We start from the raw sequence: 26,785 nt of genomic DNA on the forward strand, positions 1-26,785 counted from the left end.
CACTCAAAGAGAGGCGTAGCATAAGTGGCAAGGTATAGATCTAAGCAAAATGGCAATCTGAGATCATGGCATATTGCTGTGGAACAGCAGGAGCTGATCATGAAACACAGCTAGGTTGGTATAATCATGTATAAAAATGGGAAGAAGTAAAAATACTTTCTTCAAATATTGCGTTTGCCACTATAGTATACAGAATTGTTTTTGTACTACTCGTTCCTTTTGACATTCTAACTTATGCATGTACTATAGGTTCCTGGCATTTAGCTACACTTTAGTTAGAGAGTTCCTCCTCTTTGGTAATAGCTGAAAACTTCCCGCCATCTTGGGTACGTAGTTGTTTCATATTACTACCCCTTGTCTTGCAAGTCTCTTGGTTGCTCTTTCCTTGTCATGTTAGAATCTATTTTCTTAGTGTTATTGTACTTCGATTTTTAAAAATTAGATATCTGTAATGCTTAGGCATGATGATATTGTCTGTTCATTCAAAAGATATCTATTAAACCTTATTACTTGCCACGAATATCAACAAACTCTTTGAAAAGTAAAATGAACAGCAGAGTGGAAGTAAGATCTAGTTCTTTTCTCATGTACTCCCTCTCTATTTTTCTGCTATTCAATTTGGCTTTGACCCCATTCTGTATTTATTTATTTATTTATTTATTTATTTATTTATTTATTTATTTTTAATTTTTTTAACGTTTATTTATTTTTGAGACAGAGAGAGACAGTGTGAGTGGGGAAGGGGCAGAGAGAGGGAGATACAGAATCTGAAGCAGGCTCCGGGCTCCGAGCTGTCAGCACAGAGCCTGATGCGGGGCTTGAACTCACAAAGAGTGAGATCATGACCTGAGCCGAAATCAAACGCCCAACCGACTGAGCCACCCAGGCACCCCCCCCCATTCTGTATTTAACCACGGCCTTTGACATCCACCCTGACTTACTCAGCTTTAACTACCGTCTTTCGTAAATTTTCCAGGTACCCTGGGAACTTTAACAGTGGCTTTCAGGAGACCTTGGTACCAGCTCAGATTCTACTGCTACCTAATTATGTGCCATTAATCTCTCTGGAATTTTATCAACTGTAAAATAGAAGTAATTTGCCTTCTTTACAAGATGGCTGTGAATGGCAGGTTATTTAAACCTGCATTTATTCATAAAATAATTTAAAAAGATTTATCAAGTGTTTATGAGTACAGAAATAGTATCCAGAGAAATATCCAAACGCACCTCATCTGTCTTTTCACTTAAATAGAACGGCAGAGGACTCTTGGCTTTGCCACTTAGCAGTTGTCACTTGAGTAACCCCTCTGGGCTTCAGTTTCCTCCTTTGAAAAATGGGCATTGTGATAGTGCCTACCTCACAGAATTACTGTAAGCATTAAATGCAATCACATATTTAAAGTGCTTATGGGCGCCTGGGTGGCTCAGTCAGTTAAGGCTCCAACTCTTGATTTTGCCCAGATCATGATCTCACGGTTCATGGGATTGAGCCCTGCGTTTGTCAGCACAGAGCCTGCTTGGGATTCTCTCTCCCTCTGTCTCTGCTCCTCCCCCACATGCACATGCTTGCACTCTCTCTCTCAGAATGGATAAAAAAAAAATTTTAATAAGTGCTTAGGACAGTACCTGGCATATAATTAAGTGCGTAAAAAAATGGTAGCTATTGTTAACCTGTCTTACGTCAGGAGACTCCAAATCATCCTCATGTCTGGTAATATAATTAAGTTTTTCTTATTCTGTTCTCAGAATGAATGAAGAATGATTATGATCGTTCATGTCATTAACTTGTCATGAACTGTTTCAAGATAATCCCATTACATTCACCAGTAATTAGCTGAGCAGGGTTCATGATTGAACCAATTGAGACAAGTATATGAAGACATTTTTTAAACTCTGAAGTGCTATACCATGTAGTGACTATTTTAATTAATAACTATCATTTCAGTGGTTTCACTTGCCTTCTCTGCCAGTTCTCTATACGGTTTTTTTTTTTAATTTTTTTTTCAACATTTATTTATTTTTGGGACAGAGAGAGACAGAGCATGAACGGGCGAGGGGCAGAGAGAGAGGGAGACACAGGATAGGAAACAGGCTCCAGGCTCTGAGCCATACAGCCCAGAGCCCGATGCGGGGCTCGAACTCACAGACCGCGAGATCGTAACCTGGCTGAAGTCGGACGCTTAACCGACTGCGCCACCCAGGCGCCCCATCTATACGGTTCTTAAGAGGTATGGTTTTACAAAATTATTAGCATGGAGTTACGATTTCAGTATTTCGTGGCTCATTAAACTGGTGCTGAAAAATTCTAAAAGAGCACTTCTTAAAATGTTTGAGCCATGACAGCGTTATTAAATGGAAACACTGATTTGGATGAATATTAAATTCTGAGACACTTGTTCTGAGCAAACAAGCTTCTCTACTTTAACTCAAATCATTTTCTTAGATGTATAGCTTTGAGAAGATAAATGGTATTTAGTGTAAAAATATACACTTATGATTACGGTAAAAAACAAAAACAATGAAACCACATGGAAAACAGTGATTTGTCTGCACAGTTGATTCAATTGGATTAGCGCCCTACCAGGACACTTTGGCCCCCTCCCTGTTTTTATATTATTTTTGCTTCCCTTCCCTTATGTTCTCTTATGTTTTGCCTACCAGAACACTTTGGGAGCAGGTGGCAGGTCTTGGGTTGTCCCCCCCCCCCCCCCCCGCCAGACGTATTGCATTATTTTAAAACTACAAATGTGTAGTGTTGGCTTTAACAGGACAGAGGTAACAAGCTTGTAGGTCTCAATTATAAGGGGATAACTGGCTAATCAAATCTGAGAAAACAATATTATATTAGACACAGCAGAAAAGACGCAGAAAAGACGGCGCTCCAGTACCCCTTACTCCTCCCCACCCTTTCTTTCCTAAATAGCGGTCAGCGAAACCATCCCGCGGTTCACATGGGAGCGGAGGAACAACCACGGTTAATCGCCCCTAGGAAGAGAGAAGAGAGAACGCGGCTAAGGATAAAAAGGCGGCTCTGACTGCGCGTGCGCCCCCCCGCCCCCGCAAGGCTGGCGAAAGCGCCCTCATTAACCCTCATTGCTTGCGTCATAAGTGTGCGTCGGCGGGCCGCGCGTCCGGCGCTTGTGCGGAGGGGCGGCACCCAACTGATTTCTCGGAGGCGACAGGTTGTAGTTTTTGCTTGGGCCGGAAAGGGTCCCCTGGGGTTTCCTTGGCCGAGGGAAATAAGGGCGAACAATTGTGGAGGCGACTAAGATAAATTCCCCACTTTCATTATAGACTTGGAGGTGGGGTATCTTCTCAGCGTTAGGGACCCGGAGCTTGTGGGGGGTCCGAGGGTCCGAGCCAGTCTTGCCACGCTTTGTGCCCACTGGTATTAGGGATGGTAGGGGTGCAAAGGTGAGCACTCGTCTAAAGGTGGTGCTTCCTCTCTTTTTCCCCTTTTCCTCTCTCCCTGCTCTCCTCACCCAGTTGACTTGTCCTTATGTGAATGGGAGCCAGAAAACCTTGCGAAGTTCTGACCAAGCAGTAGCTTCTTCCTCGACGTGGACATGGCACAAGAGAAAATGGACCTAGACTTGGAGCTGCTGCCGAGTTCAGCCACCACAGACGACTCGCTGAAACGATCCAACAGCGCCCCTTTGATCAGTGGGCTTGGGTGAGCAGGCTTGAGATAGCAGGGGGTGGGTGGCAGGAGTTGGGGACAGTGACTTACGATAGCATTCCCATCCCTTTCTTCATCGAGCTTCTGCAGCTATCTCCCGTGTTCCTGCTGTCTGGAGATCTCACACTCAGCCTTGGGGAGGAGTGGGTTGGGCTGGCCGGAGGGAGAGCGCACACCTACCCTGAGGTTGACACACGTGAACCTGAACGTACTCTTCTGACAGTCCACAGGGACCCAAAAGCAGCAACCTATTGGTGTGGAGCAGGACTTTTTCTAACTTCACCCCATCTCTTACCCACTCCTTTGAAGAAACTGAGTGTTCCCCACCCTTTGCCTCCAGATCTTCTGTAATGACTGTAATTTTTTGTCATTCTCTCAGCTGCTTTGTCACCTCTGACTTTCACCTCCAGCCATCATAAAAGGTTGCCAAGCAACTAAGCTTGGGCCTTTTTTTACACCTAGTTTTTATTTGAACAAAAAGTTTAGGTACCACAGAAACTTGATCTCCTAAATGTTGCATCCTCAGTGGCCGGTACTGCCCCCAACTTCGTTCTTGGGAGGAGGGTGGTGAAAAACATCTTGCCTTTTTATGTACAAACCACAGCTATACGTACAAAAATTTTGTGTGAATTTTTAAGAGGGAGTAATTGGAGGGAAAATGTAAAAAAAAAGGGGGGGGGGGCTCCTTAGAGGGGCGCCCGAGTGGCTCAGTCGGTTAAGCATCCAAATCTTGATTTCGGCTCAGGTCATGATCTCATGGAGCCTGCTTAAGATTCTCTCTCTCCCTTTCCCTCTGCCCCTACCCTCTCTAAAAAAAGGGGGAGGGAAGACTCCTTTGAGGACTGATAATGGAAAACATAAGATTTAGAAACACTGACCTGATGGTTAACTGTTTTTCCTGCACATATCCAATATCTGGCATGGCACAAGCTTATAATTTCTTAAAATAGGGTTTGAAAGTGAGATCTTGGATCTCACATCATAGTATCATAAAGTTTTATCAGTATTGTAAAAATGTTTGAAAAATTCATTCACTTCCTGTGTTAGTAACTTTGTTCCTCGTTTTTGCTAGCATCATACTAATTGATAGGTATAAATCACAACAGTTAGAAGTGAACTCAGAGACCAGATCTACCCTCCTTATTTAACGTATGAGGAAACTGAGGCCCATAAGTCTCTAAAATGACGTAGTAGGGCCAGTACTAGGAACCTGTGTCTCCTGACTCCTAAGCTAGTGTTTTGTCCACTACTAATCAACTTCTAAGCTCATTAACTAACCAAATACAGCTTTCTGGTCATTTGAGGCAAAGGAGAATATACTGTTCCAAAAGGAAATGCAAACTAAGATTAATCAAAAAAATAATGCATTATCTTTTTTAATAGGCAGATAGAAAAATAAAGGGGAGGCAGCTGTTCATGTTGAGCTGAAAACGAGAACATTCTATAAATTCAGCATAGACCCTAATCCTATTGTATGAAAAAATGAATTGCTATGGACCCACTCTGCTAGAAGAAAGCACTTGAGGAGAATGTTGGTTTTATTGGAAGCCTTTATGAAATGAAAAAACAAGTTGCAAGCAGTCCTAGAAACAAGGAGAGTGGTCGCAGTTATCCCTTCATGCTTTGTTTTGTTCTGCGGAGGATTAAAAGTTTTTATTTTTATCATATTAGTGCATGCTTACAGTGTCAAATTCTGTAGCTTAAGCTCCTGATGCATGAAGCGAAATTGGTACAGAAAGGTGAGAATCAGTTTACCTATTTATCTACGAGGAGTTAAAGATAAAGAAACCACAAGGTGGACCAAGTCCAGGGACTCTCATGTGTCATAAAGAAGTAACCCAAAGATGATATGTGACATGCCTGATGTCAGGGAACTTGGCCAAATGATCTCCTGAGGGCAGATTTTGTGCTGTTATGGCCAGTTTAGAGCATGGTCAGGAAAGTGACACGGCAGGGAAAACAATTTGGAGTAGAATTACACTAGAATTCAAGTTCACCTCCATTCTTTTTGGTTGTATATGTACACTGCTCACTTCCCTCGCTTTCTCACTAAATTGAGCCTCTAATACTTGTTGTCTTGCCTCTTTCACTGCTCATTAAATATTGTTGCACTTCTTTCAAGTAATTTTCCAATTTTGCTTGATGCTTCCTGTGTATGAACACAATCTCTTGCACCAGTATTCGCAGAATTTGTTCCTTAAATATTAACTCTTTAATATAAGAATTACTGTTTTTTTTTCAAAAAAGTTCCTGCACTGTTTTGTGTACATCTCGTATTAATAAAAATACTGATGTCGGGGCGCCTGGGTGGCTCAGTAAAAATACTGAGCCTGGGTGGCTCAGTTGGTTGGGTGTCCGACTTTGGCTCAGGTCACGATCTCACCGTCCATGAGTTCGAACCCAGTGTCAGGCTCTGTGCTGACAGCTCAGAGCCTGGAGCCTGCTTCCCAGTCTATGTCTCCTTCTCTCTCTGCCCCTCCCCTGCTTGCTCTCTGTCTCTCTCTGTCTCAAAAATAAATAAAAACATTAAAAAAATTTTTAAAAAATCAAAAATACTGATGTCAAAACTTTTGAACCTCTTGGTTCTTTATACCCTTTAGCCATCTACTTGTCTGACTTCACTACTGGTGTCAGTAACCTTATTTAAAGGTAGTTTGTTTTTTTTTTCCTTTTACTTCTCTGGCCCTTTGAGTATTAGTAAGTTCTGGGATTTCTGCCAGTGCCTTCCCCCTGTAAATACCTCTAGTCTGGCCCTGCATTTAAACTGTTTGAAAGTCAAACTACTACCTGTGGGCCAAATCCAGCCTGCCATTTGGTTTTGTAAATAAAGTTTTATTGGAACATAGCCGTGCCCATTTGCCTACTTGTTGCCCATGGCCACTTTCCTACTACAATGACAGAGTAGCTGCCACAGAGATTGTATGTCCCACAAAGCCCAAAATATTTACTGTCTGGCCCTTTGCAGAAGAAATTTGCCAACTATCTGCCTTATTAAATTCGTACAAAGCTGGAAAGACAATAGTGGCTGTAGTGAATGATTGCTTTGGGGATATAACTAGCATAAACATCTTGTAGCTTAGATATTTAGACAGAGCTGCTTATTGCTCATCTGATGTGGTGCATTGAACCTGTATCTAGTTATAGTGTCTTTACTTTAAGTTGTAGCACTTAACTCAGTTGTAGGTATCACCTAGGATTTTATGAATTCATGTTGAGTGACTCCTACCTATTGAAATCTATGCTTCCTCAATGATTTCTTTCAGTTATAGTCTTATTAAAATTGAGTGACAAAAATTTAGGGGAGAATATAATTGCCAGCCTTAAGAATTACCCTCACATACAAGAGTGCAAATATGTAACCCATTAGTGTCCCTCCAGCTTTCTTGTGACTGCTAGAATATTTTCCTGTTCTCATAGAGAAAAATGATTGGAAAAGGAAGTAAACATTAGACCCATACCACATATCCCCTCATAAAATATTGAGTTACTACCTGTTATATACAAATTACTATGCTGCAAAGATGTGACTCAGTAAGCTTTTAATTTAATAGGGAAAATAAATAATCAAAGGATTTAAGTATATGATAGACTAAGATCTGTGCTTAGGGAGGGAAAGAAAGTGCTAGGGAGATGCAAAGAAGGGAGTAAGAAATGACAGTAGGATTGAGGGATAAGGAAAATGTTCTTGGAGAGGAGGCATATGAGATGGATTCTGATAGATCGATAGGATACAGACGGGAAGAGGGGAGCCGGAGAGCTGGGACAGCATTCCAAGAATATGCTGAGCCTCGAGCCTGCTTAAGATTCTCTCTCTCTCTCTCTCTCTCTCTCTCTCTCTCTCTCTCTCCCTCTCTCTCTCTCTCTCTCTCTCCCTCTCTCTCTCTCTCTCTCTCTCTCTCCTTGTCTCTCTCTCTCTCTTTCTCCCTCAGTCTTCCTTTCTCCCTCTCTCCTCTCCTCCATCCCTCTGCCCTTTGCACCTCTCCCCCACTCTCACGCAGGTTCAAAAAAAAATGTCCTCTTGTAAGTGAAGTGATGGAGTTGGTAAATGGTGGGATTTAAAAAAAAATTTTTAATGTTTATTCATTTTTGAGAGAGCATGAAGCAGGGAGGGGCAGAGAGAGAGGGAGACACGGAATCCGTAGCAGGCTCCAGGCTCCAAGCTGTCAGCAGTGAGCACAACTCGGGGCTCGAACTCATGAGCTGGGAGATCATGACCTGAACCGAAGTCAGACGCTTAACCTGCTGAGCCACCCAGGCGCCCCTGGGCTTTTTTTTTTTTTTTTTTTTTGATGACTTTACTTCACAACAGAAAGTTGGTAGCAACTGTACGTTTGTGCCAAGATTTTGTTTTGAAATCTTACTAGTTCATCACATCCAAAAGTCTAGAGCTAAAGTGTGGAGGGCTTTGAATGTCATAGTAATGAATGTAATTAAATTCAGCCCACGGAAATGAAGAGAATTACTGAATATTGTGAGCAGGAGAGCAAGCTGTCCTTCAGGAAGGTGACCTGGTAGTCTGTTAGGTAGATTGTGGCAGGGCCAAAACTGAGATGAAGTGACAAATGAGACTATTGCAAAGTCCGCAGGAAAGTAAAAAGGCTTTGAATTGGTTTTTGGCAGGGAGCCTAAAAAGAATAAAATGGCCCTGTGAGCAGCTACAGAGGCAAAACCTGAAAGACTTGACACCTGAGTGGATATGGCAAAAATGAAGGAAATGTTACCAATGACTTTTATCCTCCTTGGGGAAACCTGGCTGAAAGGTACACGGGAACCCTCTGTAGTCTAGCAACTTATTGTGCTTCAAAATAGCAACTGCTTCAAAATAAAAAGTTTTAAAAAAAGACATAAAGGGGCACCTGGGTGGCTCAGTCGGTTGAGCGTCCGACTTCGGCTCAGGTCATGTCTCACAGTCCGGGAGTTCGGGCCCCGCGTCGGGCTCTGTGCTGACAGCTCAGAGCCTGGAGCCTGCTTCGGATTCTGTGTCTCTCTCTCTCTCTCTGCCCCTCCCTTGCTCATGCTCTGTCCCTCTCTGTCTCAAAAATAAATAAAAACATTTTTAAAAATTAAAAAAAAAAGACATAAAAAGGAGAAGATGTTTTCAGGGTCCCAAGCCCAAATAAGGCCGAGGCGCCATCGATGCAGAGAAAGACGAGCCCCATCTTCAGCAGGCAGCGGTTGCTTGGCTTTGGCCTGTGGTTGCCACATGGGAACGTGGCCCGGTGTGGCCACGTCTTGCAGAGTTTTCAAGAGAAGCTAGAAGTCCGGAATCTGGATTATTTGCGTGAACCCTCTTAATGTTTTGAGTGTGTGCAACTAAGTTAAAAACATTTTCATCAAACAAAAGATACCTGTGAAAATCTCAGTTCTGTCGACCTCTACCGGTTATCCCTCTTGTTCGTGTGAAAGCTTCACAGTCGAGAGGGAGTTGGTATCGCACGTGGTAGCTTCAGTCATAAATTTAAGTCAGTTACAGGTTTACACAGAAAATGATGCATTTCCAAGGCCACAATAAATTATACTTATTCTTGGTAGCATGACTAGAGGTAAAGTGGCATGCTTGAAAATTTCTTCCCTTACAGGGACACTTGTTTAGGCTCAGCCAACTAAGGCTGTGCATGTGCACGTGCACACATATTGCAATTTATCCATCTGCACAACTGGCGCCCCAAAGAAGCCATTTACGTTAATGGCATTGTTTCTTAAGTATTTGGAATCTTATTTCTTTAAAAAAAGTTTTGTAATGGGTTTTAAATGTTTTCCTTTTTTTCATAGTGATAATTCACAGGTATTCCAAGCTGACACGTTAACAACTAGAAGAAATAGCACAACGCTTATGACCCAACAATGTCTGGTAAGAAAACGCTTGTAGCAGCCTCACTTGGCCAAGACTTGTGCAGTTGGTTTTAACTAGTGCTTCTCAAACTTGAGTGTGCACCTGGAAGACTTATTAAAATAGACTACTGGCCCTCAACCCCAGAGTTTCTGATTCTGGAGATCTGGGGCGGGACCTGAGAATTTGTATTTCTAACAAGTTCCCAATTTGAGAAACACAGCTCTAAACATCACTGCAGGAAAAATAAACACGGTGACTACAGTTATGATTGCTTTGCTGCAGCTGCAGCAGAGTTAACTTTTAAATCCCATGTGGATTTAACATTGAGATTTGTTCTTATGTATAAGACCATCTGGCTTCCAATTTTTAAAAGAATGTTCTAATTTTGAGAGGAAAATTTGCAGGCTCTCTTAAGAATAGTTTTTAGGCTTTTAGTTTGACTTTTATCTCACATTTATCTTGAATTGAAAATAAAGTTTGTTTTTCATGGTGTTAAAATGTAATCTCTAAATTATTACTCTCACTTAACTAATTACCCTATAAATGTAGGTAATAGCTTGTAGATCAGTAAACCAAAATGAACAAATGATTTACTAAATGAATCTCTTTATTGATGTGAAATTCATATAATATACAGTTAACTAATTGAAAAGTATTCAATTCAGGGGCATTTAGTGCATTTACAGTGTTGTTCAACTACCACCTCTCTCTGGTTTCAAAAAGCACACACTCTTATCTTGTTTTCCAGGTTGAAGGCTTTCAGTCTTTCATCACTGAGTATGATATTACCTATAGGTTTTGGTAAATGCCCTCTATCACGTTGGGGAGGTTCCTTTCTATTCCTACGTACTTGAGTATTTTTATCATCAAAGCATTGGATTGTTTCAAACGCTTTTCCTGCATCTATTGAAATAATCATGTGGTTTTTCCCCCCTCTGTTCTGTTAACATGATGCATTACATTGATTTTCTTTTATGGAACCACATTTGCATTCCTAGGATAAATCCCACTTGGTCTTGCTGTGTGATCCTTTTAATGTACTATTGGATTTGGTTTGCTATTACATTGTTGAGAATTTTTCCATTTGTATTCTTCATACGCAATGTTGGTCTGTAGTTTTCTTTTCTTGTAGTGTCTTTGCTGGCTTTGGTATCAGGGTAATGCTGATCTCATAGAATGTGTCAGGAAATGTTCCTCCTCTTCTATTTTTGGAAGAGTTTTGAGTAGGATTGGTGTTGATTCTTCTTTAAATGTTTGGTAAAATTCACCAGTGAAGCTATATCTGACTTTTCTTTGTTGGGAGCGTTTTGAAACAGATTCTATCTCTGTACTTGTTTACAGATCTATTGAGGTTTCCTATTTTTTCTTGAGTTTGTTTGGTAATTTATGTGATTTTTAGGTATTTGTCCATTTCTTCTAGATTACCTAATTTGTTGACGTATAGTTGTTCATAGATTTCTCTTACGTGATTTTTTAGTGAAATGTTATAGCTTGGAACCCATTTTAAAATAATGCCTCCTGATCTTGCAACTGGGTATTTTCCTCTTTGTAGAATGGTATCCAATATTATTTCCCCCAATGCACTAATATTATACCAGGAAAAAAATAGAATTGTTCGTTAAACAAATCTTCCTGCTTTTACTCATTCATTTATTTACTCATTCATTTAACAATATTTATTGACTGCTTGCTCTCCACCAAAGCCCTCCCTACCTATTCATTCTTCTTTTCTACTCAGCCAAGCCAACAAATATTTTTAGGAACCTCCTATGTATTAAGCCCTGATCTAGTTGCCAGAGAGATCTAACCTAGTTTGAGGGGTTGAGGGAGGAAATGACCTCTCTTAGTTGAGATCTTACTGATGTGTAGGAGTTAGCTAGCTTGGGATGTGGACTATAGGAGCAGACAGTACTCCAGGTAAAAAATGACACGTGTAAAAGCCTGGAAATGAAAAGGAGTATGGTGTGTAGAGAATTTGAAAGAAGTGCATTCTAGCTAAAGTGGAAGTAAGGATGAAGTGGGGAGAGATGACATTGATTGGACACATAGATTAGTGCACCATCTTGTAGGGCCTTCCAAGTCGTGCTAAAGATTTTTCACTTTGTCCTTCTAAGGTCAATGTGAAGCCACTGAAGAATTCTAAGTCTGAGACTGACATGACCAGATTTGCATCTTTGAGAGACTACCCTGGCCGCAAAGCGGTAAGTAGATTGGAAGTGGGCAAAAGGAAATACAGGATGATCAGATAGGAGGCAGCTGCGGTGACCCTGGCTACTGCGATGGCCGTGAGCATGGAGGAGAGTAGGAGATTCGGGAGATATTTGAAAGGTAGACTCAATTGTTGATAAATTTGTTGGAGGGTGGGCAACGGTGGAGGCAAGGATGACTGCTAGGCCTCTGGCTTGGGCAGTTGATGGGTCGGTGGGGCCACAGAAGAAGGGAACATTGGCAGAAGAATGGATTTGGAGGGAAGACGAGTTTAGTGTTGGACATGTTAAATTTGAAGTTCTCTGGGATCTCTAAGTGAAGATGTTAGTTGTACTGATCTCAGTACCACTGAGTTTGAAGCTCAGTTTGAAGGAACAGTTTGAAGCCCAGGATAGAGATCTGAGCTAAAGACACATGTTTAGGCACCATCACTGGATCGTTAATTAAAGCTCTGGGAATGCATGCTATGACCTATGCAGAAAGCATAAAAGAAGAAAAGAGGCTACAGGAAACAGCTTTAAAGATCACCAGTAGTACCATGAAAAGACACGGAAAAGTATTAAGTTATATGCTATCGAGTGGCCAGAGAGCAAGCACTTAAGTAATACTTAAGTATTAAGTTATAAAGACTGAAGGATGTCCTTTGAGTTACCAAAATGGAGATTATTAATGAATTTCTTGTATTTGAAAGCAAATTCTGTGGAGAGAGGGGTGGGGTGAAATGAAGCCAGATTGGATTGGGTTGAAGAATGACTGAGAAGAAAGGACTTACAAATGGCATCGTGTATACTAGCTTGGTTATTCGGGTACACGTTACCCTTTCTGTGTGCTAATTTCCTCATCTGTAAAATGGGAATGTAACCATATCTGCCTCATAGGTTTGTTGAAGTGAGTACATTAATCAGTGTAAAATATATCCGAAAACTGGAAGAAAAAGAGAAACTTACAGCACATAGCACAACAATGTGAATATACTTGACACCACTGAACTGGTACATTTCCACACAGTTAAGATGGTAAATTTTATGTTATGTGTATTTTAACATAGTTTAAAGGGGAAAAATGCTCACAGCATGTAAAAAAAAAATCAATGTAAAGCACTTAGCACAGCATTGACACATACTAAGTGCTCCACATATATTATTAATTTTTTTAGTTTTATTAGTAATGGTACATATATAGAACAGACATGTACCTGGCATTTTTTTAAATGCATAATTTTCCTTTGGAATTCTAGGCTTTTAATTTGCATAATGTTCAGTTTAATATAATGTGTGTTTTAAAACAAACCATCTTATATAACAGGTTGTGTTTGGCACGACTGACGTCATTTACACTTACCTGATGACAGGAGTTTCAAGGCTTATTGGTTTCACTTGCTGTAACAGCATGATGCATGAGGTTTTATTTTGTTCAAAGTCTGCACTTCATTATTATTGTGAGACTTATGTAGGTTTATACTTGCTTTCGGGATACATAGGCCGAATTGTCTGGGAGAATGACAGATAGTTGGGATGCTTTTGGCAGAAGTAACAAAATCCAGTTAGAAGCAGCTTAAACTCTAAGGGAATTTATTATCTCCAATAACAAGAAATCTTAAGGAAAGGAACTTCCAGGGTTGGTTAATTCAGTGGCTCAGTGATGTCATCAGACACCCAGGTTCCTTCTGTCTTTCCACTCTGCTACCCTCAGCAGCCTCACTAAACTTTGTACCTAGTAATTAGACGTAGGGTTCAGAATCCTATGTATAGCATGAGCTTGCATGTATTTACAGATGTTGAGAAGGATATGTGTCAATCTATCAGTAGTTATTTCTGGAGCATGGAATTATAGGAAGACTATTAATTTATAGCATTTCTATACTATTTGCTTTTCACAAAGCATCAGCAATACAGGTGTTTTCATTTCCTTTTTTAAAATTTTTTATAATGTTTATTCATTTTTGAAAGAGAGAGACAGAGCACAAGCAGGGGTGGGGTGGAGAGAGAAGGGGACCCAGAATCCGAAGCAGGCTCCAGGCTCCGAGCTGTCAGCACAGAGCCCGACGCTGGGCTCGGACTCACGATCCGCGAGATCATGACCTGAGCCGAAACCAACTGAGCCACTCAGGCGCCCCCAGGTGTTGTCATTTCTAGCTGATATATCACATCACAAATTAGAAACATCATTCTTGAAAAAATACATGTATTATTGAGTGATAACATGAATCATAAGTTTAAGGGTCCTACCCTATACTGGACTGTCCTTAAAATTGGCGTGGCAAGAACCTAGAGTAGCCAAGTTCATACAGACAGAAAGTAGAATGGTGGCTGCCAGGGGCTAGGAGGAGGGTGGAATGAAAAGTATTTAGTGGGTATAGAGTTTCGCTTTTGCAAGATGAAAAGAGTTCTGGGTACTGGTTGCACAACAATATGAATGTACTTAACACTATTGAACTGTACATTTAAAAGTGGTTAAGATGAGAAGTTTTATGTATATTTTATCACCATTAAAATTTCTCAGGGGCACCTGAGTGGCTCAGTCGGTTAAGCGTCCGACTTCGGCTCAGGTCAGGATCTCACGGTTCATGAGTTCAAGCCCCACGTCGGGCTCTGTGCTGACAGCTCAGAGCCTGGAGCCCGCTTCAGACAGGGCTGTGTCTCCCTCTGCCCCTCCGCTGCTTGCACTCTGTCTCTTGCATTGTCTCAAAAATAAATAAACATTTTTTTTTAATTAAAAAAAAATTTTTCATGTATTTCAGTGAAGGTGAAAGTGTTTTAGGAAAAATTGCAGTGGTAGAAGGTATTGAAGAACCATGGGTGCCCTTTAACATGCAGATAAAGATGTATATTTCCAAACCTTGTAAAAATCTGTCTCACAATTATTTTCTGAATTAAGTGCCAATATTTTCCTCCCCACTCTCAGAAAATCACTCCACCCCACTTCTGATGATCAGAAACTTGAGGCCCTCTTTTTTTCTTTTAAAGTAGGCTCCACGCCTAGCATGGAGCCCAATCTGGGGCCCAAACTCACAACCCCAAGATCAAGTCCCGGCTGAGATCGAGTCAGATGCTTCACCAACTGAGCCACCCAGGTGCCCCCTGAGGCCTTCTTCTGACTGTGGGGACCATGCCATCCCCCCAAATTATCCCTTCGCTGTATCTCCTAAGAACTCCAGGGTTTGCATGCCTGTTCCCCACTCTTCCACTAGGAATTCACTTCCTGGCACCCCTGTTTAATTTGGTTTAGCTACATCTCCTCATCTCTACCCCCACCTTCTCAAAACAGAGCAGGAGAAATATTTCATCTTCCTCTTGGAAATGATTGTGCTTTTCTTGAGCAGTTTGTCCATTTTAATGGCATGACTACTGATATTTGTCTGATTAGGGTTTGCTTTTCACATTGGCAACTACAAACTAAATTTAATTTATGGCCCACCCAATAGTGAGTGTATAATACATTCCTGGCCCTGCTTTGTGCTCGGTCTTGCTAGCCTGCATTCAATTCATGTTCGGAATCAGTCACTGCAGGAACTAGGCAGAGGCATTCGTAAACACAGCACACAACTCTTGTTCAGGATTTTTTAAGTGCTTTATCTCTAGTAACTACAGAAGGAAAATGGGTTAAAATTAGCAACTGTAGTCAAGTTAAAATTCTTTCCAAAGAATTTGATGTCTTCACAATATTAATTTTCTGTGGTTTCTCTTTTAAATGGAAATGAGCTTGATCTTTCTTATCGTAATTCCTTCACTGGAGGTAATGCTTGGGAATCAGCTTCACCCAGCACCCACCCCAACGCCCCTCCTCCTCCCCACCCCCATGACATCATTCCTTGGTGCTGATACTCTTGCTTCCTCCCAAGGACTTTTTCCCCCTAGAGTGTGAGAGAAAGGCACAATGAGAAATTGATACAAAAGATACCAGTGAGGTTTATTGAGATCTCAGGAAATGCTTTATTTCTATTTTAGTACCTTGTTTCGTGTAGTAAAATTATCTAAGGTAATTCCCTTGCAAACACCACCTGTAGTACTTAACCTGTGGGAGATTCTCTTCCAAAAGCCTTCTTTTCTCCATTTAATTTTCCATTCCTAAAAGAATCAGCCAAGTCCAGTCCACATTTTGTCCAGTGTAAGAACCTTCCTGTGGCTAATGATTCAAATCCTACCTTCCCGAGACATTCACACCACATTCCTGTTGATCTCCTCAGTTGCAGTCAGGCAGTCTTCCTGGGATTTCCTAGATAAAGTTTTCCAATATGAAATTCTTTTTTTTTTTTTTTTTACAAATTTTATTTTTTAAAGTTTATTTATTTATTTTGAAAGAGAGAGCAAGTGTGCACAAGCAAGCAGGGGAGGGGCAGAGAGAGAGGGAGAGAATCCCAAGCAGGCTCCGCACTGTCAGCACAGAGCCCAATGCAGGGCTTGAACTCACAAAACAGAAGATCAAGGCCTGAGCCAAAACCAAAAGTCAGACACTTAACCGACCCAGCCACCCAGGCACCCCACAATGGGAAATTCTAGGCCTTTACCTGAAACTAACCAGTTTCTTCCCAACCCTTAGATATCAATTAAAAATAATCTCTTCCGGGAAGTCTTTCATAGTTCAGAACAGTTTGCCACACCATGCAATTCTCTTATTTTGTTTTTAATAACATGTCATCATAATACAGCTCAAGTACCGTAATTTCTTTATATAGAGCATATGTATATATTTATATTCAGCTTAGCGTGTCTTTCCAATTAGATTATAAATCTTATAAACCTGAGTGTTTCACATTTTATATTACCTTTCTGGGCATTTGAATGATGACAGTATGAGAATCAGTAGCATGAATTAAATATATTAAAATTCTGCTTGTTCAAAGTGTGTGGGGGGGTGGGTGTGGGTGCGTGTGTGTATTTGATGGGGTTTTTTTAGGGGCAAACCTATATTTTCAGTTTTGGTGCATGTCACTGTATAACAACTTCTCAGTGATCAATGCTAATAAAGGGAAGCATTGGGGGAGAATATCCAAAACTGTGGCTAAATCACAATATTTTCTGCTTACTTTGGAGAGTCGATTATTTTCATAGTATTCTCTAAGAATGGGCATACAGTTTTTTTAAATTAGTAATCATATCTAATGTTGGAGAGAGAGGAGGAGATTGATGTTCTCATACACTGCTAGACAGTAAATCTGTATAAGCTTTCTGGAGGGCAGTTTGGCAGTGTGTATCAACAGCCTTGTGATCCAGAAATTCCATCTCTATGAATTTCTCCTAAAGAATTCATTAAGGATATCTGCAAAGATTAGCTTAAAGGTTATTATCACAACATTATTTATAAGAGTAAGCAAAAAAATGTGGCAACAGTATGCATGTCCAACAAGAGGGAATAGGTTAAATGAATGTGCCTTCATTATCTGAGTTTGAATCCCAGTTCTAACAATTACTAGCTGTATGAACTTGAGCAAGTTGCCTAATTTCTCTGGCCCTCACTTTTCTCATCTTCTTTAAAATTTTTTTTAACTTGATTTATTTTGAGAGATAAATAGAGCAAGCAAGGGAGGAGCAGAGAGAGAGAGAGAGAGAGAGAGAGAGAGAGAGAGAGAGAGAATGAATCCCAACCAGGTTCCTCACCATCAGCATGGAGCCCAACGTGGGGCTTGAATCCATGAACCATGAGATCATGACCTGAGCCCAAACCAAGAGTCGGGAGTTTAAACAACTGAGCCACCCAGGCACCCCTCACTTTTCTAATGTTTAAAATGGGGAAAATATTGGGGTGCCTGGGTGGCTTAGTTGGTTAAGCGTCTGACTTTGGCTCAGGTCATGATCTGCCAGCTCGTGAGCTTGAGCCCCGCATCAGGCTCTGTGCTGACACCTCAGAGCCTGGAGCCTGCTTCGGATTCTGTGTCTCCCTCTCTCTCTCTGCCCCTCCCCGACTTGTGCTCTGTCTCTCTGTCTCAAAAAATAAATACACATTAAAATTTTTAAAAATAAAACGGGGGCAATAATAATGTCTACATAAGGGGTTGTTGTGAGAATTGAGTGAAATAAGACATGCCTGGCATATAATGGGTGCTTCCTATTATGGTACATTCATATAATATTCAGCCTTTAAAAATGGTATTGCAGGGGTCGCCTGGGTGGCTCAGTCAGTTAAGCATCCAACTCTTGATTTGGGCTCAGGTCATGATCTCATGGTTCATGAGTTCGAGCCCTGCGTCGGGCTCCTCACTAACAACACAGCCTGCTTGGGATTCTCTCTCTCCCTCGCTCTCCAGCTCTCAAAAAATAAATAGACTTTGAAAAATAAAAAAATAAAAACGGGGTTGCTGGTAGGGTGCCTGGCTGGCTCAGTCAATAGATCATGTGACTCTTGATCTCTGGGTCATAAGTTCAAGCCCCACATTGGGTGTGGAACCTACTTAAAAATTAAAAAAAAATAAAAAAATAAAAATGGTATTGCAGGTGAATTTTAACATGGAAAGATATGTGGAATATATTAGGTTATTTTTATTTTATTTCGACAGTAAAAATGCAGTTTATTCACCTGTTTATAAGACAGTATATAAGAGGCAAAGTGTTTCACATCATAGATTTCACTTCTAACTCCTTGAACTGTTCATTTCTTTTGCTAAAACGAGAGACTAGAGGCGCCTGGGTGGCTTAGTCAGTTAAGTGTCCAACTCTTGATTTGGGCTCGGGTTGTGATCACCTGATTCATGAGATTGAGCCCCACTTTGGGCTCTGCACTGACAGTGCTAGCTCTCTCTCTCTCAAAACAAATAAGTAAACATTTTTTTACAAAAATACAATAAAAGGAGAGACTAATGGGGAAATGCCAGGCAATGCTTAGGCAACTAAAATAAGGTCGGGGTGGGGAGGCAGTGCTAAGGTCATCCTCATAGGGATGGGCACAAAGGGGCTTTTAGTCGCAAGCTGATTTTCTAGAACTGGTACTGGAAGCACAGGAGCACCACTTCTGGATGTTCATACTTCAGCTCCACCACACAGGCACAGCAGCACCTTCTGGTAGCTGTCCTTGCTGTCTCCCTGGATGTGGTAGTGCAGGGACATGCCATGCTTTCTCTTGAATTCAGACGTAATTTTTAACATGTCCCCTTGCTTCGCTTGTGGACACCCATGATTCTAATCAGGGCCTTATCATGAACTCTCTTGCCCTTTAGGAAATCACACAATTAGTCATCAAAATAGGGGGCTTGTTCTGAATACATTGGACCAGGTTCAGAAAAGCATTTTCCAGGTCTCCTTTGACCTACTCCTTGATCATAAGGGCTGTAGCTCTTGTACCTTTCAAATTCTTTCTGGAGGTGACACACACTTGCTTGGTCATGGTTCTGATCCCCTTGAGAACATCAGTTTCTTTCCTCTTTACCCCAGCATTAGAGATCATAGGCATCTAGGGTCAAACAGTTCGTAATCAATGAGCCATCCTCGGCTCTTCTACCCTTTGCAAGGGCAAACATGGGCTTGCAGAAGTCACCAGATGTGGTGGAAAGAATGTCCCTTCTCCAGATCAGTCTTGTGCATTTCCTTGTAGACTGCTAATTGGTCCTTGAGCAGATGATCTCAGTGAGGGAGTCCTCATCAGTCCTCAGCACCTTCATGGGGGGAGGCATTCAGCTTGGAAGCCTCATACTGAGCAGGTGTTTTCAGTAGGCCCCAAATCACCTTCTCTAGGTGGCCAGTGGAGGCTGAGTTCAATGCTGATGCAAATTCCTTTTTGGCCCTTCTCTGGTAGGCGAAGGCAATATTCTGTCTCTCCTCATTGCTGCGGTTGGTCAATATATTGATGGCAGTGACCTCATCCACACCTTTAGTCTTGATGCCATTTCATTGTTCAAAGGATTCTGCTCAGCATCCACCTGGTGTATGTTTTGACCATCCTGTGTGCATTTGGGGACTGTAGAGGGGTCACCCTCCAAGCTGAGTTTGTGCAGAATTTCGTGGACAATAGACATTCTGATAAGATGCTGGCCCAGGAGCTGAAAGCTGCGAGCATCCCCAGATGCAGAGCCAGAATATATTAAATTATAAAGAAAAAAAATACCCAAACCACAAAACAGTATGTGTGGTAGGATCCAGGTCTGGAAAAATAAACACTGAGATATTTGCTATGGTCATGTCTGGATGGTGGGTGTTGCTAGGTTTTTTCCCATTATATTTTATACTGAGTATATCTTGTTTTATCATGAGAAAAAAGTGAGTCAGTTTCCGTTGGAAAAAAAAAGATCCGGATGAATAGGTGGTGCACAGAGGGTTTTTAGGGCATTGAAATTACTCAGTCCAATACTGTAATGATGGATATGGGCCATTATATGTATGTCCAAGTCCATAGGGTGTATAACATGGAGAGTGAACCCTAATGTAAACTAGGAGCTTTGGGTGGTGGTGATATGTCAATTTAGGTTCAGCTGTTACAACAATTTACCACTTGCGTTCAGATTTTGATGGTGGGAGAAGCCATGTTTATGTGAGAGGAGAGGAAATCTCTATACCTTCCACTCCGTTTTGCTGTGAACCTAAAACTGTTTAAAAAAATAGCCTATTACAAATAAATTAGTTAAAAGATCACATGGGGAAAACAATGAAGAATGCTGGGTAGGAAGGAATAGATATATCCGAGTCTTATAAAGCTACCATATATAATCCCAGTTGTTGTTGATATGTTATTAAACATTGAATTCTAGAAATATTTGATGATGGTAGTGATAATGGTGGTAGTGGTAGTAATAGGCACCATTTACTGAGCACATACTATGTGCCAGGTGTTCTGTTAAGCATATCACATGTATTATTGCCATTATCACAGTTCATACAAATAGGTGCTTGAAAGAGAAAGTCTTGTTACATTGTTCATATCACTATTCCATATAATAATAAAATGTCCAACATAATCCCTTTTATGCAAGTTTCATGGAGAAAAGTTTCCTGACTTTGGCAAGAAGGGTCACCTAGTAGCCTTATTGATTTGAATTCGGAATTTTCTTGAACTGTCAACTGTGGCACATGCTTAGAACAGGCTAGTCTGAATTTCTGGCCGGTCAGCAGTCATGGGCTCTTCGATACCTCCTTCTTTATACCCATCCTCTGGATAGAGAGTGAACCAGGCTCCGGGCTGATGAATATCTTGAATGTGTCTCTTCCAAAGTTAAATAGACAATGCTGTTAGGTATCATCTGCTCGTCTGTGTATACTAAAGTAGATCATTTTGCACAGTCCAAATTTTTTGAGTGTGTCATTCAAGGCTTTCCAGCATCTTTGCCCTCTCAACCTCGGAATCTTCCATCCCTCCAGAGATACCTGGTGTTGCACTCGCACGAAACTAACAATCTTTCCTAAAACACATTTCCTAAAACATGCTGTATACTTTCCCTTTTCTATTGCTTATGCTGTCAAACTCCTTGTCCTATGAGTCCCAACTCAAATGCCACCTTGTGCCTTATCTGTCTCCTGTCTCCCACATCCTATGCCCATTCCCTTAATCTTTGCTTTCTATTCCCACCCCGCTTTGCCTCTATCTCACACGCATTTCCTTGTCTCTCATATAATAATTTGCTTTCGTGTCTGGATTGGAAGGTGTCTGAGTGTAATAACTATGACTTATTAGTTTTTCTTTTAATCTTTCCTTCCCCTCTGAGCAGAAAAGCAGTTCCTTAAACCTAGTAAGGGCCCAGTAAATATTGAAATACTTAATGGTTAGCCCTATTTGTCTGTCAGTGAATTATTATAATGAAGTAGTTGTGGCTAACTGTCAAATGTAATTTAGATATAGTGAATTTTCAGTTACTGCACATCACTTTTCTATTCTTACTTCTCGACCTTTGCTGTTTCCTCCACCGTCCAGCAGATGATTAGGAAAAAGCAAACTGGTTTTAATATTTCCTTAAGCAAAATGTAACTAGTGAGGTAATATGCTCCTTTAAAAAGTCATATGATACGTTTTTAAATGGAATAAAAATTCAGACCAGGTACTACTTCATAAAAACATTTGTCCAACACACTCTCTTTGAGCACACATCTTCTCCCCACGTACCAACTCACTCTTCTTACTGCCTTTCCTGGCTACCCCCCACCCATAGGTCTCAGCTAGGAACCTCAGGCCGGTCTTCAGCTCTTCACTCTTTTTTCCTCTTTTTTTTAAAGAATTTATTTTTAAGTAATCTCTATTCCCAACGTGGGGCTCGAACTCAACAACCCCGAGATCAAGAGTTGCACGCTGCACCGACTGAGCCAGCCGGGTGCCCCTCTTCACTTTCTGATCGTTTCTCCAGTCTGCCGCTTCCTCTTCTCCCATCCTTTTTTATTCAGACTCTCATCTTTTACCTGGTCTTTGATCCTGCTTCTGGTCCCTTGTCCCTCCACTCTCAGTTTGTTATGTATATGCTGCTAGGGTTGCCTTTCCAAAACAGATATGATCTTGTTTCAAATACCTTTGAGGGGCACCTGCGTGGCTCAATTGGTTAAGCGTCCAACTCTTGATTTCAGCTCAAGTCATGATCTCATGGTTCATGAGATCAAGCCCCACATCGGGCTCTGCGCTGACATTATAGAGCCTGCTTGGGATATTCTCTCTCTCTCTCTCTCTCTCTCTCTTTCTTTCCCTCTCTCTCTTCCCCTCCCCCACCATCGGGCACACACGTGTGTGTGCACACTCTCTCTCAGTAAATAAATAAACATTTAAAATACCTTTGAGTTTGAAGAACTCAGAAGGACCTATGCTTTAGGTTTCCTATTGGGCTCAAAGGCTAAAGTCCAGAATCTACCATTTGGTTGCAGCCAAAGTTCCCCAGATTTGCTTCCTTTCATGCTCTATCATGTACCAAACTTCAGCCACCCTGAATGTCTCTGTTCTCCAAACATGCCTCTGTCTAAGCATCTCTTCCCACTCCCTGAAATACCCTGCTTCCTCTTCTCTACTGAATCCCTGCCCTCCTCCGGGAAGCCTTCCCTAGGACCCCAGGCAGAGATATAGTCTCTGTGCTTTGATTTCTCACTTATCATAACTCGTTCTGGCACCGGCCTAGTTTTCCCTACCTACACTTTGAATTTCTCAAGGATAGGAAAATGTTTCATTTACCTTTGAATCTTCAGGGCCTAGCACAGTGCTTTACCTCATCAAGTATTTCCAAATTCACAACTCAGTGTGCTCTTAAGATATAATGTAGAAGTAAGGTACGGTAGATTCATTATCTGGCATTTTAAGGACTGACCAGGATACACGTAGAATGGAAAAATGAATTCTAAAGGTAATTTGCAAGCCTCTTTTTCCCAGTTAGCTTTAAATCCCTCCATTCTTTCATGTCTCTCTTGTGTGGGTGCTCATAAGCTTTGAGATAAGGCAGAAAGGGAAAAAGTAGTCTAGACAACAGGTATCTGAACGAGCAGGAGTAAAATGTGCTGGGCTACTTGGAAGTGATTGCCTTAAGTCATTCCGTATTATGAAAGTATGTTTTTCTCAGCTGGGTTCCAAGATACTGGATAGGGTTCTTTTGTTTGTTTTTGCAAGGCAAAACTGGCAAGAAAAAATCAGGTGATTTTAAGATCTAGTGCCTTGGGAGAGCAAAGGTAGAGATAAGCAAAATGTTCTATTGATGTTCTGCTCTGTATTTCTTATGTTAACAGTTATTTTGTTCTGTTTTGATGTATATAGACTTTTGATTACTATAATTTTCAGTCAAGAGTCAGGGGGATTTTTTATTATTTCTTTAATTTTAAACTTAACAAATACTGTTGCTAGCATGGATTAGACACTCAGATACTTTAGATAATTCAACATTGACTTCATTCATGTTTAGAAATAATCAGAAGGGATGCCTGGGTGACTCAGTCGGTTAAGCATCCGACTTCAGCTCATGTCATGATCTCACAGTTCGTGGGTTTGAGTCCCATGTCGGGCTCTGTGCTGACAGCTCAGAGCCTGGAGCCTGCTTCGGATTCTGTGTCTCCCTCTCTCTCTGCCCCTCCCTCTCTCACTCTTTCAAGAATAAATAAGCTTTAAAAATTTTTTTCAAAGAAATAATTAATCAGCAACATTAAAGCCAGCTTGACTTCTGTTTATTTTTTATTGAAGTGTAACTAACAATGTTATGTTAGTTTTGGGTATTGACTTTTATATTTTAAATTTCAGTTTTTGCCACCTTCTTCCGTTCCCATTCCTATTCATGCTTCCTTTGGTCGCCTTCACCAAATCAAACAGGTAAGACTTTCGAAACTCATAGCTGTTCAGTAAAAAAAGGAAACTTTATTTTTCTTTAGAAAAATACCTAGGGTTCAGTAATTCCAAGTGAGGTCACATGTGATTCTGTTTTTAATTCCAGGAATGGTTCCTCTAAAACAAAAGCAACTATGGAGTCCTGTATTTCTTTGGGTTATAAACTGATAGATTCCAGAAAGACAGTGTATTCTTCTACCTTGAATCTGGCTTCTTTCAGAGCTCTCAAAGAAAAGGAATGCTATCTAGAAAAATTAATTTTTTAGGTTCATAATAACCATAGTTGTCATGGTGTTCTTTAAACCACCAGATGAAATTTTTTCACAGATGAACAGCCTTTATGCTATCGTTCTGTGCTCATTTCTTAGTGATCTGAGTTCAGGGACACACTGTACTTCACTGGCTTACGTTTTGTGCAGGCGTGTGTGTGTGTGCATGTGTGTGTTTAATAGCAAACGCCTAATACAGTTAAACCTTTTAATTATCCAAAGATTAGCCACAGAACTCAAAAGATCAAATCCCCACTCCTCCACAGGTGGTGGGATTTTTCTGACCCAGCTACAAGCAGACTTTTGTTCAAGAGGGGCTTAACTGTTATGGAGCACTTATTATTCGCTTAGTGCTGTAACAGGTACTTCACATGTGTGGTCTCATTTTATCTCGCAACAACCTTATAAGATCAGAATCTAACGATGGGAGAAATTTAGTAATTTACCCAATGTCCAGGGTTAGTGACTGTCAGAGCCAGATTTAGCCCCAAATTACTGGATTCCTTTCCAGCTACCCTTTCCCTATTTCAGTGGCAAAAAAGCCAAAATATCTCATGAGCCTGGTGTTTAGGATTCCAACTTCTGCTTCCTTTCCCTCTCGCCCTCTCACGCCATGACTTCCCTAAGGTCCAGTTTATCATCCAGTAGCAAAATAGTATGGTAAAAACATTCTTTTACTTTTTAGTAGATAAAACATTCTTTGTCTTTGTGAGTATGGAGCTATTTTAGAAATTCAAAAGAGCCTAAAACTAGTAGGTGAGATGACCTCTGGTTTATCTGTGCAATTTGCTTTGTTGCTTCCTCTAAATGAGACCAATATTTAGAAATTGATTACATGTTGCTATTTGATTATGAAGCTTGAAATCAAGATTAATTTAATTGGTTTGTAATATAAATCATAAGGCACTCTGTTTCCATAGTGACAGAATATACATTATATAAACATTTAAAATGAAACACAAGTAGAAAGTGAATTAAATGGGAAAACAGAAATACTTCAATCTGGGTACTGATTGAATGGAAAATTAAGACTTATTTTCAGCAACTTAATGGTCTGGTATCTTTTTTTAATTTTTAAAATATTTTTTAAAAATATTTGAGTGGGGAGGGAGAACATGAGCGAGGGAGAGGCAGAGGAAGAGGAAGAGACAGAATCTCAAGCAGGCTCCACACTGTCAGTGCAAAGCCTGATGCGGGTCTCAGTCTCACACACTGTGAGATCATAACCTGAGCCAAAGGCAAGAGTCGGACACGCGACCAACTGAGCCACCCAGCCACCCCCTTACACATATCTTAAATTGCATATTTCTTTATGTGTATGCTTTAACTATGGGTTCTTTTTAGCTATTGATCTTATTAACCTTTTGGGAAGGAGGATGCTTGAAAGTAAATCTTGATATCTTTTTACCCATAAACACTCAGTATGAATCTCTGAGAAGGACTTTTTTCCTACATAATCACAATGCCATCATTACATCTAGCAAAATTAAGTTATTCTGTATTGTCATCTAATAACCAGTCTATGTTGAAATTTCATTATTCCCAAAAGTATCTTTTCTGCTGATCCAAACATGTTCCAACTATGATCTCTCAGATCTCTTTTATTTAAAATAGCCTTTCCTCCTGTTCTTATTTCATGCCACTTATTTTTTGAAGAAACCAGGCCATTTGTCATGTAGACTACCCTGCATTCTGCTTCTGCTTCTGTGTGATGTTGTTTAATATGTTCTTTTATTTCCTGTATTTCCTATAAACTGATTTGAATAAATTTTCTTTTACTTTTAAATAAGCACACATACTTGGGGCGCCTGGGTGGCTCAGTTGGTTGAGCGTCCAACTTCGGCTCAGGTCATGATCTCACGGTCTGTGAGTTCGAGCCCCGCGTCGGGCTCTGTGCTGACAGCTCGGAGCCTGGAGCCTGTTTCAGATTCTGTGTCTCCCTCTCTCTGACCCTCCCCCATTCATGCTCTGTCTCTCTCTGTCTCAAAAATAAATAAACGTTTAAAAAAAAAAATAAGCACACATACCAAGTCAATATTAGGTCCTGGGTCAACATTTAAGTAGATGTGTGGTTTAAGTTGCCCCTTTCCTAGTAGGCGGCTAATGGGTAATTTTTTCTCTACAGGGGTTGTTAGCTGTTTTCTAGGTATTAGAGAGCTTGAGAAAATGAAGCTGGAAGTTAATTTTCTGTCCACCCCCCAGTTTTATTGAGATGTAATTTACATGTAAGGTTGTATAAGATGTACAGTATAAGTATAAGTATACAGTATAAGTATAAGATGTACAGTAATGATTTGATTTATGTATTGTGAGATGATTACCATGGAAGTTAATTTTCTTAAATTTTTTTTAATTTTTATTTTTGAGAGAAACACACACACACACACACACACACACACACACACACAGTGTGAGCAGGGGAGGGGCAGAGAGAGAGGGAGACACAGAATCCGAAGCAGGCTCCAGGCTCCAAGCTGTCAGCACAGAGCCAGACGCGGGGCTCAAACTCACAGACTACGAGATCATGACCTGAGCCAAAGTTGGACAGTTAACTGACTGAGCCACCCAGACGCCCCTAGGAACTATTCTTTTCATGTA

General features: G+C 40.8%; 1 protein-coding gene and 1 pseudogene across 13 annotated transcripts in view; one reads left to right on the forward strand and one right to left on the reverse strand.

The window, feature by feature from the left end:
- Positions 1–3,038: 3,038 nt before the first annotated feature.
- The window catches only part of LOC101095724 (P2R1A-PPP2R2A-interacting phosphatase regulator 1-like), a 101,578-nt gene continuing 77,831 nt past the window's right edge, over positions 3,039–26,785 (forward strand). For 10 of the 13 annotated variants that reach the window (XM_019824334.2, XM_045050339.1, XM_019824329.2 and 7 more), the window contains exons 1-5: positions 3,039–3,182; positions 3,487–3,673; positions 9,452–9,530; positions 11,627–11,713; positions 23,835–23,903. In XM_019824334.2, the coding sequence (XP_019679893.1) occupies positions 3,567–3,673; positions 9,452–9,530; positions 11,627–11,713; positions 23,835–23,903 (342 nt within the window). In that variant the 5' untranslated portion in view covers positions 3,039–3,182; positions 3,487–3,566. Of the gene's footprint in view, positions 3,303–3,486; positions 3,674–8,300; positions 8,440–9,451; positions 9,531–11,626; positions 11,714–23,834; positions 23,904–26,785 lie in introns of those variants that run through there. The other 3 variants (XM_045050335.1, XM_045050338.1, XM_045050340.1) reach the window with 3 other exon arrangements.
- On the reverse strand, positions 18,674–19,714 carry LOC102900421 (annotated as a pseudogene).

This window comes from Felis catus, chromosome X (genome assembly GCF_018350175.1).
Source record: "Felis catus isolate Fca126 chromosome X, F.catus_Fca126_mat1.0, whole genome shotgun sequence".
In the NCBI taxonomy this organism is placed as follows: Eukaryota; Metazoa; Chordata; class Mammalia; order Carnivora; family Felidae; genus Felis; species Felis catus.